The following is a 16,986-nucleotide window of genomic DNA, read 5'->3' as shown; positions in this document are numbered from 1 at the left end:
ATTAAGCACTAAGTACCTTGACTGTGGTGAAGTCAATGTATTATTAATATTAATAATAACAATACATTTTATTGATAAAGCAGTAGTATTCTCTTGTCCTGCATCTGTGTATGTGTAGTGCATACACTGATCCATCATGGCTTCATAATGGTTGTTGTTACCTGACATCTTGCCAATAAATGGACACGACCACAGCATCCCAGAGCGGAGAGAACAGCTGAATAGTTCACGGTTTTGAAGATATATATTTGATCAACTTAGAAACTTTTCATTGCTCAAATATTGCATGGTGGTTGAGCGACTGTTATTCTATGGAGAAAATAACCTCTGAAAAGGAAAGATGTAACCTTGATTAATGTCAACATGTTATATATGTTGCAAAATGATGACAATGAGAATCAGTGAGGATTAACAATTTGATCTATATGGTTATTGGCCTACTTGTTTTATTTAATAAACTAAATATTACATGAACTACCATGAAGCCTTTTTGCCAATGATAATGTGTAAACAATCAATAAGTATCTGTTTTTTTAGCTTCAAGTCTATATTGATTGTGTGCGTGTAGATTTTTAGAGGCCACGATTCCCTCTTGTGGCCAGAGTTAGAAATCTGAAGCAGCTCAAAAGTGAATGGTTAACAGAAAATCAAACTGAACATATCTGTGTTGCTTTGACCTGTGAGTTTTATTGTGTTTTTTTAATGTACTCTACACAGGAGTGCACAGGCTTTACAGAACATGCCCTGCATGCATTAACACTGTCATAAAAATCTACTGTTTTTTTGTTATAGAAACCTGGACAGAAACAAAATGTACAAAACTACAAATGACAAAAAAAATTACAAGAAAAAAAAGTAACTTTCCCTCATGCTATTTATAGTTTTTAAAGAATGCCCCCTATTATTTACAGGAAAAAAAGGCACAATGAAAAGTGATAGCAACAATATGAAGAAACAAACCCGAAGAGAAGGGTGATGCAGACACAGACTGTGCGAGCTCAAAGGACACATTAGAACATACTTGCTGCAGATGTTTCTGTGCATTACACACATTTGAGTGCTTAAGTTCACTTTAAAGAAACATAGAGGAAATGAATACATATAGGAGTACAGGACTGGATTAAAGCACAGCTTTGAAACTAAAACAGACTAAAAGTAGAGAAAGAAACAGAAAGGAAGAGAGGAGTTGGGTGACAGAGGAAGTCATCTCCAACTCAGGATAACAAGCAGAGCAAAAACAAAACGACTTGAAAAGGAGGAGTGGACTCGATCTAGGTCAGGAGGCGCAACGCCAGCACTGCCCCTCCCCAAACTAATTCCTCCCCTATTTCCTTCTCTCGCTCCTCCTTTCCCAGAAAAAAAAAACTGGAAATGTAATGCAGGCCCAGCCCACCCTCCTTTTCTTTCCTTTATCATCTGTTTCTCTCTCTTTTCGTCTAAAGCCCCACCACCATTTTTATACTTTCTTTTTTTTTTCTTTTACTTGCATTTTTTTCCTAAATCCCATCTCTCCCCCTTCTCCATGCCTGACGGTACTAAATCAGCAGCATGTGGTCTTAATGGAAACCAGACCCTGACCCATTCCTCTCCAGCCTGAGGGTTCTCCCATGTCCATTACATTACAATAAGCTTTAACTGAATTAAGCTTTAGCATGAAAATAGCAGAGGAGATACAGAAGATACAGACACTAAAAGGGTTTCCTCTTCATAGGCTGTGTTGTAATGGATAGTTTGTATATATAACACAACCATTTCTAAATATTCTCGTTAAATGTGAATAAATCCCCAGACTCTTGTATTTCATGTTCGCTTTGGCACCAGCTGTACATCAATATGACTCCACTGGGATTGTGTTTTTAGGGTTGCAGTATGAACAGTTACCGTGTCTGTGGTGGGAGGAGGGGAGGCTGGAGCCGAGCGTCTCTGTGCAAAAACTCTATGTGCCTTTGTTTGGGTAAGTGGTCTCTAGCTCTTTGTGTGTGTGTTTGTGCAAATGTGGACGAAAGTAACGGCACACATTTGTGCACATGAATGCAAAAAATGAATGCAGTTAGTTGTTTTTTTTTTCCTTCATCATGTGATGTCTGTGCATATGTGTGTGAGAAACAGAGGGCAGACATAATGGGCTCAGTGGGAGACGGGCGGTCATGGACACACAGCTGTCTAACATTCCTGCACTAGTTGAAGAGGAGCTTCTAAGTAAGGTTAAATGGTTCTGCTTTGCACAAAGACACACATACATGCACACAGACACACACACACACACAGACAGACAGACACACACACAGACTAATCTGCAGTGAAGCAACCTCAGCAAAAAGAAGACAACAAAAACCAGAACAAAAAAAGTGCAAATTATTTGCTATGAATGAAGAAAAAAGTCAAGATTGGTTAAGGCACCGTAGTCACACATATGGAAGACTTTTTCCTATAAATGCAAAGGTTCGGATGTGTTTTCATAGCCAAAAGCAGTCACGTGCTTCTGTATAATGTATGTGCATTACTGACTTTGTCTGCATTTAGAGAACATATCAATCTGAGCCTCTAATCTGTGCCATTAGAAGTGATAAAAAAAAGGTCTACTCGTGAAGTGTTGTGTGTCTTCTACAGTACACTGGATTTTTTTTTTTTTTTAATGTTGTGTTTGAATAAGAAAAGACGTTCATTATCAGACATTTAGAAGGCACAAAAGGAGGCACAGGGGGGAAAACATGAAGGCCAGTAGACTGTAGCTCCACAGGCATCTACTTTACCACTTTTGCAATAATTATCTGACATAAAAGGTGTCATAACGAATGAGGCCAAAAGAACGGCGCCTCATTCTTTGCTTTCTTCGACTTTAGTACCGAGTCAAAACCACCAAGTAAAACATATCAAGCAGAAGTGAACAAGCTGAACCAGACGACTGATCAAACCTCTCCTATCTCTTCTTCCTCACACCCACTCCTGCAGCGAACGTTTGCAGTGCACCAACGCCCTGGGTGTCTCCTTGTTCTGCAGAGTTCTGAGGATGACGTAGATTAGGACTAGAATACACAGGATGAGCACAAGAGGAATGCACACCATGATCAGGGTCATGACCTTTGATTCATTATCAGCCACCGTCACAACCACGTTCACCTCTCTGTCGTCCTCGTCCTCCTCTGTGCTGTCAGGATTGGAGGTTTGATCTTCTTCTTCTGTGTCTGTGTCTTTGTCTTTGTCGCTGTCCTTGTCCGGCTCTTTGTGCTCGTCTCTGCCGCGGTCCGAAGGGTTAACCGGTTTGTCTCTTGGTTCCTGCTCGGGGTCTATGTCTGGCTTTGGGTCAGGGGCTCCAACACAGCCCATAAAGTCCTTCAGGATGGAGCGAGGGAAGCCTTTGTCTGCTTCAGTCCTGCCATTGTCAAACCTCCAGTAATTGGTGCCTTTGTAGAAATAGGTGTACGCTGCATGAGAGGAAGAAAACAGATTTAAGTCACTTAAATTATGAGCACTGTATACACAGTGTTAACATTTAATGACTAGCCAGCACAAGGATTAGTTCTAAGGTGAATGAAAGTTCTTGTTTTAATCCAGTTTTTCCATTTTTAAAAGGAGCCATTTGACATTTGAGTTATCCAGTTTTTTACTTTCCTGCTGAGAGCTGGATGAAAAATATATACTCATCTATTGTAAATGTGAAGTTGTTGAACTAAGCTCAGAAACTGGAAACAAGGAAAACTGCTTGTCTGGCTCATCCTCAACTTCAATAAAAAATCTCCACAAAGTTGAATCTCAAAGCTCACAGCTTACACAAACAAGAGCACCATGCTAATTCACACAAAGACTGAAGTGTTAAAATGTCAATTTGTCCACTTTACAGGGTGTGATATGTTAGACTGCTTCCTGGACGGGAGCAATGCCAAGCACCCTGCAGGGACACTAGTAAAGACTGGCCATGGAACGACAACGTTTTCTAACTTTACCGCCCGTGAAAAGTCCAAAATGACATCTTCACTCTTTATTTTTGTATAAATTAAACAGATCAGGTTTAAAGTGGTTTGGACAGAGCCAGTCTTTTTGACACTTTAGTTTAACATTCTCCAGACTGCGGGTTTGTATTTGCTGCAGAGGTGATGTTTGTCTTGATCTTGTCTTCCATCTCTCAGCTAGAAAATGAAAAAGGTTTTTGTTTTTTTAAAAGACATTTTGCGTAAGGACTAAAGCCGAGAGCAAACACTGCCAAGACCAAGGGCACACTCACACTAAGCAAAGTTGTCCTGTGTCAAGCTTAAGCACAATCGTCCCCCCCTCCCCATTCCCCCGCTGGCCTGCACTCACACTGCTGCACAACTTACCGGGCCTGACTGAACTCGGTTACCTCTGGTACATAATATCGTAATACTGCAGGATTTCTGGATAATGAAGGCTGTCCACTTTGTGTACCCGTGCTTGTTCCTGAACTGTAACGTGCTAAAGCACAGATTGGAGCTCTCACACTATTCAAACCAACCAGACTTTGGGGAGTGAAGCGTGATTGGCATGGCACAGATTGTCTCGTGTGAACTTACAGAGGTTTGGGAACAAAATTATTCCAATGATATGAGTAGAGGTGCAGTTTAAAAACAAATCTATAAAGGTATGTCTCAGTTACTGTAGGACCCGGTTAATCTTTTTCCGGGTCCTACAGTAATAACTAAGAGATTTTTCAGGGACTAGTTCATCCTTTGCACTATATCAAAAACGTTGCAGTCCTGGGCTCACACGGACACCAGGCATAAAATCTGACTATGAAAAAGATTGATTCTGACTAAACTATCAGAAATCCATTCATTACAATGCAATGCTTACACAAGGCGTTTTAAGTTGGCATTAGATGTACATACCACATACACTTTTCTTGGCACTACTTTCTGGGTGTAAAGGCATCTCTGAGACATTCGAGCGGTTTGGGTGGAGTTGAGATCAGAATGCAACAGAATGCATTTAGAGTTGCTCTGCCACAAATCTAATTTCCAGAAGAAGGACGGGCCAACCCTCAAACCAGAGCACTCTCTCTCTCCCCCCCCCCATCTCTCTCTCTCATCCCCTCACCCTTCTCTCTGCTCTGCTGGCTCCAGCCTAACCAGCCTCAAATGTCAGGTTTTCTTCCCCCTGTCTCCTACACAGCCCATTTCAACCCTCTAACCTTTCATTCCTTCTCTCCCTCCACTCGAGCTGTCCTCCTGCGTCGATAAACACTGCATGTACAGCTTTTGTTGTTTGATCTGGTGATAATAAACAGAAGCTGCTCTGATGTTTCCTCCCTTCAAACGAGATTGTATCTTCTGAAAAGTAAGTATTTACCTCCATCTTCACTGAGAAAAGCTCCTTTGGGTGAGTTAGGGATCCTTCCCCATCTGGTGTTTGGTTTGGGAAAGTCTCTGTCTGTAGTCCTGGTCTCCTCATTGAATCTCCAGTATCTGCACATAGCCAATAAGTGTTCATGGTCACACAGATATGAACATGGTTTCAAAGCAGTAAACACCTTGTTGCATGGTTTATTGTGTGTCTGTGTTATACTGTACCTGTCTGCAGAGAAAAAGTATGTGTGTCCGTTTGGCTCCCACCAGATCGCTGTGTCAATCTTGTGTGCAGGAACTCCCTGTCCATACTCATGTAAAGGCTGCGGGTAACCTGGCAGCACGTCCGCCTCCCTGAACACCCAGTATCTATCATCTGCAGGGACAAACAGATATGTATTACCAAAGGCAGAGCTGTTTGTGACCTGACCAAGAAAACATCCAGGTCACGAAGGTAAAGGAGACAAGCAGGGGGGAAAAAAACGATTGGCACATGGAGTAAAAGCCATGGCCAGAGCATATGGCATACGCCTCACTCCAGATGACAAGAAGAATGGACAAGGTCGAAGTGGCTGGCATTACACTTCATTTCCAAGACTTTCCAATGAGGGAGCCCTTTTTTATTTCTATGACACTAAGCTATGGGCACATGTTTCAGCCACTTTCCACCTCCAATGCCAGAGCACTGCTACAGAGGAGAGAAACATCTCAAGCTATAAAAGCTGAAGCTCCTGCACGGGCAGCAACTAATAGGTGCACATTCGCTCAAAAAACTCGGTTTAGAGTCATACAAACTACATTTCTGCAGGTTTAGAAGGATGTAAATGTTTCTATTAGGGTACATTAAGAGCACAGCAGAAGCGTTTATCCTACTCTTCTAACGCCCGCCACTCTCCGTGCTTTAACAGAAAGTAGGAGTACTGACAATAGCTAATTTCAATTTGAGTTATATGTGGAATTTTAATGAGTGTAAATCCACGATCAGAAGCTGTAAGAGTCCAGAAAATGCTAGAACTAATCACCACACAGCCTGGCTGTAAAAAGAGAAAGCTCTGGTTCGGTTGACATCTGGATCCGTGCACTGCAAAGACGGCTGATGCAATCCTCCATTTCTCTCATGAGGCCTTTTGGAGCTCAGCTGGAGTGGAGTCACACCGGGCAGGCAGCAGCTGCCACGCTGCACGGGCCTCATTCAAGATACCCAGTGCACGGAGCAACACACGGTCTGTGATGCAGACATAAACACATGCAACACTCTCCACAGACTATCTGCAGCCACATAAGTCCTGACGTTTTGAACTTCTGAGGGGTTGTGTGTGTTAGCATGTGTGTGTGTGTTGGACTGATTGAGTTATAGCTGTGTTGAATTATTACCATATCCTCGTAAAGCCTGTTGTGTGGGGGAAAAAACCTGCTGAGTTTGCAGAGTTTCTTTTCAGCCTGACCGGTTCAAATCAAGTTGAGATCAGATTTAGTTTCACTCCCAATTTTTTGTAAACTAAAAAACACTCTTCACAAGCTCCACGCTGGCTGCTGCTAAGCCACAGTGCAGAAACTAACCAACCATTGTTGTTGTGTCTTCAGGCAAGGAATTCAAATGTAAAAAAGCTCAAAGTAGGCTTCCAAAAGGTTTTGGCATTGCACATCACTGGATTCTCTGCATGTGGCAGCTGTAGTAACACAGTAAAATGTTGATTGGTTCAAATAAAATCCCTCACGTACCCTTGAAGAAGACAAATTTGCCGTCGTGGCGCTCATATGCCGCATCGATGTCACTCGGCAGGCCAACCCAGAAGACAGATATGGGCATTGGGTAGTTATCCAAAACCCGGTTCCTTCGCACACGCCAGAACCAGCGACCCTGCAAAATAAAAAAATCTTATAAATCTGTCCTGTTGTTGTCTTTCATCCAAATTATTTATAGCTCACTTCCCTTTGCATGACAAAGAAATAAGTGTTAGCAGCTGTCCAATCAAGGATCACTGTTTGTGCATCCACACAGGCAGTAGAAGTACACACCTTCTTTACTTAAGTATGAATCTAAATGTAGGGCGTCAAAGTAAAAAGAATCTTCAGTAAAGTAAGGACAGCCCACAACAAACACTTCCCACAAAAAGGTTTAAGAAGAGTAAAAGTGAATTTGTATTTCATCGCTTGCCTCCTCTGTTTACGTCTCACCTTGAAAACAAACATCTCCCCCCTCAGCATCGTCACTGTGTCAAAGTCCCCGTCACAGATATCGGGGGCTTGGTTGTCTGGCCTTTTGGGAGGTTTGGGAGGAGCGGGGGGCCGAGGAGGAGGCTGTGGAGGGGGGACATCTTTTCTAACATGCGGGGTGACAGGCGCCGGATCAGGATGGAAGACAGTTGGGGTGACGGTGGGGAGAGCAGGAGTGGAGGTGGGCTCGGGCAGCGCTGGGTGACGTGGGCTGCTCTGAGTCGGGTCCCGCGGGGGGTCGGCGGGAGAAATGGAGGTGGGTTCATCCTCAGGAGGAGATGGGGAGGTGGGGGAGTCATCGTTGGGTTTGTCATCATGCACAGGAGGAGAAGTGGGCGGAGCATCAGTGAGGAGAGGAGGACCTGGTAACATGAATAAAAGAAAGAGAGAGAGAGCAAAGTGAGGTTTTTTTTTTTTTTTTTACTTTAACTTTCATCTAAAACACAAAACTTACATCAGAAGTCAAATGAAATCGTCCAGCTTCTTTGTGTGACATCAGACTTCAACAAGTTCTTTTCTTCTCTCCTCCCTTCCCCTCACAATACGCCCTCTATCTGTCCCACACACAAAGCAAATCTAATTTTCCATCCCTGCAGCAGCTATAAGCTCGCTTGATTAACTACGACTGTGCTGCTGCTCTGGAAAAATCTGCCCTGCTGGTTGCTAAGAAGACAAAAAAAACACAGATACAGCCTGTTATGTAACAAGTTCGGACTGCTGATGCTCACAGACGTATTGAGTTACCCTCATCCTTAAATAGTTGATTATATATTTAAAGAATGATACTGTCCATCAATCAGTATGTGGAGAAACTCAACCTGCAGTTTGAGCCCCAGATATAGTCAAGAGACAGCAGAGGCAAACACATGTTTTGTTTCCAAGACTCTGTAAATGACTAAAAGCAAAATTAAAGTCAAAACAGTAAGTGGACTAGAGCTTGTATCGCACTTTTCTTATTGTTTATTGATTGAATGAACTTGAACTTCCCAGTGCAAAGACAATGCTTTACAGTAAAGGAAAGGAAACCGAAATGTGCAGCAAATTCAGAAATGATGTTCATTTAATATGTCCGCAAAAGTCCAAATAAAATGCAAATATGTAAAAGTGCTGCAAATAAAGAAAAGTATGTTTGTTGTACCTGCAGCATTTAGACCTATTCTAAACATTATTATACCTATTTTCATCATTTCTGAATGTGACACGTGTTCATATGTATGTTCATATGTTCATATGTAGACATATTGTAAATGTTTCAGCCGTTGGAGGTCTGGTCGGCAACTGCAGAAAAGTACGAGTTGAAGTTTAAAGGTGCACTTTGGAGTTTTAGTAGAGAAATGTGAAAGTTAGAGAAGTGTACAGATTCTGTGCTCTCTGTAACACTGTATTAAGTAGCTTTTTAGCTCCAAACAGTATCAAACAAAGCTTTTGTCATTAGTTTAGAAAATACAGCAGAGCATTAATTCACCTCTCCAACTTTAAAATTTCACCACAAATCTACATATTGCCCCTTTAAGATCTGCAAAGTCTCATTCTTTGAAACCTCTTCAAAAGAAAACCAAATGTCTATCTCAACCAACAATGTTAATGCCACATGAGTCACTATTTAAACTCTTCGGATCATCTTTCCAATCCAACTAGGACGTGAACACAATCATCAAAATCTGCTAAACAAGGAGGAACTGGAGTTTCTACAACCGGGAAATCAAACTGTTCAAAATCAAATCTGCTCTGATGCAGTCAAGTCTAGTGTGGGAGTCTCATCATATCCCCACAGTGGTGCCGGGATATGACACGATTTGGGGTTTACAGGACAAACCATATAATATAAATCATATAAAATCTTCCAAAACTAAAGCATTTTTTTTCTTTAAGCTTGTGATGGCACCACGACAAAAAAATTAACAAAGATACGCATCAAAAAATAAAAATATAAGCCTTTATGGAAATTCCTGCCAAAGCAGGACAGAAATCCTAAGTCTGTCAATCAGTGTCAAAAACATCTGTGCTGTACCTATGTGTGTAGTTAAAAAGAAACATGAGTTCATCAGCTCGTATAGCAGGCTCAGAGCAGACAGACAGACAGAGAGACACATACACACACACACACACACTCGCCATCTGTCAGCTAACAATGACATCCATTCACTCCGGCAAAGCATGAGAACATCATAACGGCATGCATGATATGCTGTTTGGAGCGAGATCTATCTCTGATGTTGAGTGTGTGTGTGTGTGTGTGTGTGTGGGGGGGGGGGGGGGGGGGGGGGGGGGCTTTCTGTGTGTGTCCCGGCAATAATTCATCCACAAAACATTCTTTACAAGGCTTTTAGTCCTGAACAGAGTATGATATAACCTGAAATCAAAGCTTCAGTTCTGTACGTAGTGACATCATATGACCACACTGTTGAACACAGGCCATAAACAAACAGAGGGATATAAATAGGAGTAACCCGTGTGTCTCTCACCGTATATGTGCTGTATTCCTTTGATGTCATCCTCATGTAGTGTGAAGTTTTGTGTGTGAGTCCACTCGTAAAATGGAGCCATTATAGCACTGGGATTATCAGAGTGCTCCAAACCCAACGCGTGGCCGAGCTCATGGACCGCCACCAGGAAGAGGTCTACACCTGCAGGACAAACAGTCACACACATTCAACAACACATGGAAACACATGAGAAAAGTCCATCCTCGCCGTCTTCTGCCTGCTCCACTCTTCAGAAAATGTGTGTTTGAGCCCGAACAGGCCGTTTGGAGATTTTCCCTTTATGACATCACAAAGGGCAGTAGTCCCTCCCCCAGGTGGGTGACAGTCCCACAGCTAGGTGTTTGTTCTGCCCTCTGAGTCTGCCTTCTCACTGTAAACAATCGGACACAGACCAAAGCCCTTCCATAAAGGGGGCGTGGTCAGACACAGCTCATTTACATATTTAAAGCTACAGACACAGAAACAGCCTGTTCTCCGCAGAGCTGAAATAGAGGGGTTTATAGACATGATCAAATACAGGATCAGAGTGGATTTGGAACAAGATACTTCAAAGACATGTTTTGAGGAGCTCTTGGACGTAGAAATGGAGTTTTGGAGAAACTTTAAACACTTTTTTCAACTGTTCAGTGAATCAAAGGATACAAAAGCAATGCAGGTTTCTTAAAACTATGCTAAAGCTAGGCCTACAGTTTTTTTAAAGATTTATTTTGGATCTTTCTTTGCCTTTAGAAATTAATCTCTTAATTAGGACCATTTTGAGGATTTGTGTTTTCGGGGGCTTAATGAGAGATGTTCTGGTTCAATTCCCGTTAGAATAAAAATCCACCCTCTTACCCTCACGGTTTTGGTTGTCCAGGGTCCAAGGCTCATCAGCATCAAAGTGCGTATCTCCTCCTATTCCAGGTCCTGGATAGTAGGCATGAGCGAGCGAGCCACCCTCACCATCAAACAGTGACATATCGCCATGGAAACCAGAGGCAAACAGCAACAGGATGTCTGCCAGCTCCTTCTGGCTGCCGTTGATGCTGATGTTGTTTTCAGCAGGTATCTCCTTGAAGGTGAGCGGAGTGACCCTCCTCCACACATCAAAGGCCCTGCGGATCGCATCGTACGTCCGCTCCTCTCCCAACGAGGCGGGAATCTGCTGGTTCATAATGCTGTTGACAGAAAGACCAAAAAAAAAGAGTGTGAGAGTGTTTTGTGTGCGTTACGTTTCATTTTTGTTGTACCGTTTCATGTTCAATGCTGTGAACCTGAAAGTGATGTGGTCTTTCTTCCACTGCTGCCCAGTGAGAGTGTAGCGTTTCTTCCTCGCACCTTCTACCATCTCTGATGCTTTTCTGTCTGGAAGGCCGCAGCGAGGGCGCCGCATAGCCCTAAACACACACACACACACACACACACACACACACACACACACACACAAACAGCACATGAGAAACTTTTGGGAAAGTTGCAGCATTATTGCCTCAGATCTTGATGATAAATTACTCAAGGGTGTCGACTCAACCTTAATATCTTTTTCTTATTCAATATATTTTTTTAAATTTCATTTAGGACTTCAACAGTTAACCATGCACTGATTACCATCCGATTAAAGTCCTTTTAGAGGGGAAATCTGTAAAAACAAAGATCATGAGAAGAACTGAAGAGCAAGAAGAACAAATCAGTCATTTTTATATTTAATAAATAACACTGAGAAGTAAACGTTTGTTAAACAAGAACTGGTAGAGAAGGCAGATAATATTCTCATCACTTACTGTAGCACGTTAGCTTAGCACGTTAGCTTAGCACAAAAACAAAACAGGGGAAGCTGCAGGAGGAAACAACAACAAGGTAGATCTCTGATATTTTAGATTTGTTCTTTTTTTAAGTATGTCGACCACTGCGAATAATACACCGACCAATTTAAATTTCTGAAAGATCATAGATAGAGCCATGACTTTTTTCACCAGCTCTTTTTCCCACCAAAGAGAGAAACATTAGTCAACGGCATCAAATCCTGTTTTTAGGTGAAACACAGAGGAGGCTTGTTTCTGTTTATTGCAACTTGCCGTGTTAGAAAATTAAATATCTTTTTCTGTGACTGGATATCAAAAGTTGTGAGTTTAACTTATAAATTACATTGAAAAATTGCATTGCCAGCAAAAGGATGGCAGATACTTGGAAGTCAGTTTCTCATCTTTTCGCCGCTTTAAGTTATTAAAAATCAACATCTGCATTCCAGTCGCAAAGATTCCTCAAACTCTCAATACCCTCAATGACAACTTATTTTTTCACATATCTGGCAACCCTAGCTGCCCTATATGGAAACCAAGGCAAAGCCTGTATAAAAGATATTCTCAGAATTATTGAAGCATCAGTCATTAGAATAGGTCAGGGTTGTTTCTCTTGTTCCTTATCTACTGTATCTCCTCCTTTGGAGGGAACTCCTTATTCAGTTTGTATGTATGTATTTAGTTTGTCTAATAAAAGCTAACATTTAAAAATGATATATATATATATACTGTTTATGTTTATTTTGTGTTAGTTGGCATATTTTGTAACCATATTTTGAAAGCCAACAAAGACCAGACTCAATGAATCCAGAGCATGGATGAATGTGGGGAAAATACACAATAACCTGACTGGCCTCATTAACTAAGTTCAGTCAGACAACTCACATTCGTATCTTTAAATAATTATTACAGCAGAACGTAGTTCGTGTTTAGCGAGAGCCAAAGAGCAGAGCGAGAGTGTGAAATCAGTACTGTTGGAGTTGAACCAGGTCGCAGGCACCGCCTCATATGTGACATATCAGGGGAAATTAAACTAAAGAGAGACCTTTATACAATAACTAAAACTGTTTAGCAGCCACTGGTGATTGTGCAACATGTTTTTTTCAGTAGTGGAAAGCCAGAGCTCAGTGTGATAAACAGGTTCGGGTTAATTTCATTCATAGCACAGAATGGACTAAAAACAATAACATGTATTAAAAACAAGACAATAAATAAAATAACATGTCTAAATTTTCCTGCAGGATTCCTGGAAAGGTGAAGCAATGCCACATGTCTCAGAGCACAAACATCCCGCACAGTAAAACATTAAAGAGCTTACGCAACAGTTGCAGAATCCATCTCTCCGGTCACCTGGAGGCCGTAGAAGCGCTGCATGTCACCGATGGCTTTGGACAGAATCTGAGACGACTGCATGGTGGACATCTGTCTGCTCGCCTGAGACAGGTAGCCGTACTTGCGGAGCCATGCCTGCAGGGGGGAGACAGTCAGGAGTGAGTGGTGCTTAAAACGTGTCTGCTTCTGTGTGCATGGTTCAAGTTATATATATTGTGTGAATGAGACAGAGTGAGTCACTTTCATGCTTATCCAAAAACAAGCAGCTGAGCTCAGAGCATCTAAGGAGTTAAAGAAAAGAAAGCAGATGGTTTCTATTAACATTACAACATTCCTGCTCTCTCTTTCTTGGCCTTCCTCCTGGGCCCTCCTCACGATGAGGACGGCAGGAAGATCTGGAAACAGGAAAACTTAAATTTAACTATCACTGCTGTGAGATCTCGTGTGAGACACGAGATAATCAAAAAGATCAGCGTGTAGGTATGTCAAGTCACAGTAAAAGACGATCTGCGTGACACATGCCAGCTGTTGTGCTGTATGTTTGCTGACAGCGATGTGGTGCGAGTTGAGCCACGTAGCCAGGCAAACAGGATGACAGCTCCTCGGGGGGGGGGGGGGGGGGGTGTTCTGTCAAGTTTGATGTTCTGCTCTCTTTTAAAAGTCTCATCAGCAGAACTAAAAAAAAACAGCACAGGGCCCGGCGCTCACACAGCTGGATCATGGGACTCATAGATTCATGCATGAACAGGCCAGTGGCAACACACACACACACACACACACACACACACACACACACACACACACACACACACACACACACACACACACACACACACACACACACACACACACACTGAGAGGTAGCAAAACCATAACAGAGATGATTTCTCAACTAATGTGATGTTAGAACGGTCCAGCCTGCAGGAACCAGCTAAAATCCACATTATGAATTCTGAAATAATTATATGTACCTAAAAAAAGCACATTTTCAGAAACGATCAAAATGTGTTATCAAATGGACAGTGGATCACTTAGTGACTGATGGTAAGTGCGGCCCTTTCCTCTCTCTGTTTCTCCCTCTACCTGCTGCACACCTGAGTGCAGGACGAGGGTTTAGAGGAGCCGGGTAGGAGAGCTCTTTGACAATCAGACTCTGGGGAGCGACGTGCGGAGGAGCTTTTGTTCCCAAGCAGGTCAAGGTTTTGTTTTAGTTTGGGCTGGAGGTCACCAGTAGTTCTTTATTCAGTATTTTGGTTCTTCATCTGCAGTTTTAGGGGGCGGAGCCAGGAGCGACCGCCCATTAAGTGGTTGCAACTGATAGCACAATGTGTCATCGACATCTTATCAGTCTTTACAGTCCCTCATAAAATCTTTATTAACGGTGTTATACACGTGTGAAAAACAGCAAAAGGGCAAAGTTCATTCCTCACCTTGAAAGTCTTTGCTCAAGTTTAACCAACCAGATTAACTTTCAGCCCCACATTCCTGTCCTTCATCAGTAACTAAAGTGTCTCACTTGTCGAGAGAGTGAGGAACAAATGTTCATGTTGATAGAAAACAAACACATTTTCTCTTATTATAAATGTGTTTTATTACAGTTCATGCCGTGTGTTGAATCCCATATACGAATGCTTCCTAGTGGAGGTTGAAAATATCAAACACAATAACATGCATGAACTTGGAGAGCGGTCGATCCAGGTTCAAATCTGACCTGTGACCTCTCTCTCTCCTGGTTTCTGACTCTATCCACTGTCCTGTCTCTGAATAAAAGCATAAAAAGCCCTAAAATTAATCTGTTTTCTAATCTATGTAAACAAACAATCTTTTTGTCTGGCGGAGTGACACCTTTACCCTGAGGCAGCCGTTTCAGGGACTGCAATTAACAAAACAGAAGTAATCAATCTTGTTGCTGATGGACTAGTTTGCTTTGGCAGGTCATTATGAAGCATCATTTCAGTCCTTCTCATATCCAGATTACTGGAGCTTTAAGCTGTCATTTCACATACAGACTAAAACATTTGCTGGTATAAACACATCTCTCTTTGATTAGGCTACAGATCTTCATCTTCAGGGTTTTAGCTTTAAAAAGATGCCTCTTCTGGCTCTGAGACATTCGGATGGACTGTTTTCGTTTGTTTATTTTTTAAAGTGGATAAGTAGGCTTTTCCTGAAACAATTATAGACTACAGTGCGAACCATCATCTTTTCATAGATGGACTACTAATATGGACAAAGACATACTGACACCATATGTGCAGCACATGCATTGTGTTGTGTGGGGGAAAGGGTCAAGAGGTCACGGGATGTTTTGCTGATATTGCAAAAACAAATGCAAACTTAAAAGCTTCTTAGGAAGTTATTACTCTGCATGACATGGATACATCCAGGAAACGTGTCTAATGTTGCAAATGCACCAACATGTGGAAGACTTCAACCACACAGATGTGACTGTACCTCACCACTGAAGCCTTCCTCCTCCGGGACCTCAGCTGCTGGGCTGCACAGGATCAGGGAGCAGAAGGAGGATAAAGTGATCAGGGCCCAGGTTTCTTTGGATGAAATCTTCATCATCATGTGCTGCCTTTGTGGTTTTCAGATGAGAGTCCGGACTTGCGGAGTGATGAAGATGACGGGACGTAAAACCAACACAAAGTTCCTCAGGAAGGCAGGGATCCAGAACACACCGAGCTGCAAATGTAACTCTCCCCCTCTGCTTACTTTTCTTCTAAAACTCCGCAACTAGTGAAGTATCCTCTCATTTTAGGAGCTTTGTAATCAGAAACCTCAGAGGCTAAAAGATACCGAAGGCAATAACAACAAAAGATAGTTTTCAAAAAATCAAGATACTAATCCATTGGTAGTTGCATACAGTCCGATGTGACCGGCAGCCTCATGGCTCATAAGTGCTCAGAGAGCTGCTGCGTCCTTCATGCACAGCAAACAGCGGACAAACCAACTGGACCTTCCCCCTTCCCGTCGTCCACAAAGGCTGATCAGACAGCAACACTCTTTCACTTTCTGCCAACAACTGTCCTGACCAAAGACTGCAAATATTACAGTCACACGAACCAGCACACCCCAAGTCGCTCTTTAGTTACGCAGTTTCTGAACTTGAGCACGAAAAGACACTTCAGGACTCGAGCGCAAAGCTTTCAGATTTCTGCTGTCGAAAAAACAAAGACCTCCCCCCTGGGCTTCAACCCGGTACAGAGACTCTGTAGCGACCAGCAGCACTCAGGTGAGGATCTGCGGAGAGTTTTCTCCTGACTGCATGAGGAGAACAAAAAGCCAAACCTCTCCTGATTACAAAGACCCCCATCAGACCACCACTAGACACAGAGGCTGTGCTCAGGGCGCCATCTGCTGGTCAGACCAACAAACTACAGACAAACTGAATGCAAGATTATTATTATTATTTTTTTAATGTAGGAAGGACAATATTAGTAAATACTAATACCTTTACCATTATCCATCAGTCACTTTGTGACAGACACTTTAATATGTTCTGGTCACATTCAGACTACCTCACCAGGCATTTCTCGTTTGCACACTAAAGACTTCTAGTCTTTTATCCCCGCTTTTACTTTTAATACAAGATGGTTTCATATTTGAAAAGGGGAGGCCGATTAAAAACTCAAAAAAATGACGATGTCTCGGGATCATCACTTGACATCCTGTCTTTCTTGAATTTTGCTCTGGATCTATCTTGTGCTAATTAATCACACTGTTATTGGCTGGGAGGGGCCTCCATACATGGATCGTGTGCATCAACCCCCAGGACACAAACATTTGTTCTCTTTTGGACCACTTTGTTGCCCTTGTATTTTTCTGAGTTAACTGCTGGATTACTAGTTTTTGTGAGCTGCTGTAACA

The 16,986-nt window shown here is 42.4% G+C and overlaps 1 protein-coding gene across 1 annotated transcript; it reads right to left on the bottom strand.

Moving 5' to 3' along the window:
- Positions 1-665: 665 nt before the first annotated feature.
- Positions 666-16,422, bottom strand: LOC306826059 (matrix metalloproteinase-14-like). The gene is made up of 10 exons (XM_079347132.1): positions 15,568-16,422; positions 13,100-13,248; positions 11,257-11,379; positions 10,838-11,160; positions 9,983-10,144; positions 7,479-7,879; positions 7,023-7,161; positions 5,526-5,676; positions 5,305-5,420; positions 666-3,425 (listed from the first exon to the last, which is right to left on the bottom strand). Exons 1-10 carry the CDS (start codon positions 15,685-15,687, stop codon positions 2,935-2,937), a joined length of 2,175 nt encoding a protein of 724 aa, XP_079203258.1. The 5' UTR covers positions 15,688-16,422; the 3' UTR covers positions 666-2,934.
- Positions 16,423-16,986: the final 564 nt, after the last annotated feature.

This window comes from Symphodus melops (genome assembly GCF_947650265.1).
Source record: "Symphodus melops genome assembly, chromosome: 6".
NCBI classification, from domain to species: Eukaryota; Metazoa; Chordata; class Actinopteri; order Labriformes; family Labridae; genus Symphodus; species Symphodus melops.
Note: the sequence above shows the minus strand (reverse complement) of the source record. Positions and strands in the feature narration are given on the sequence as shown.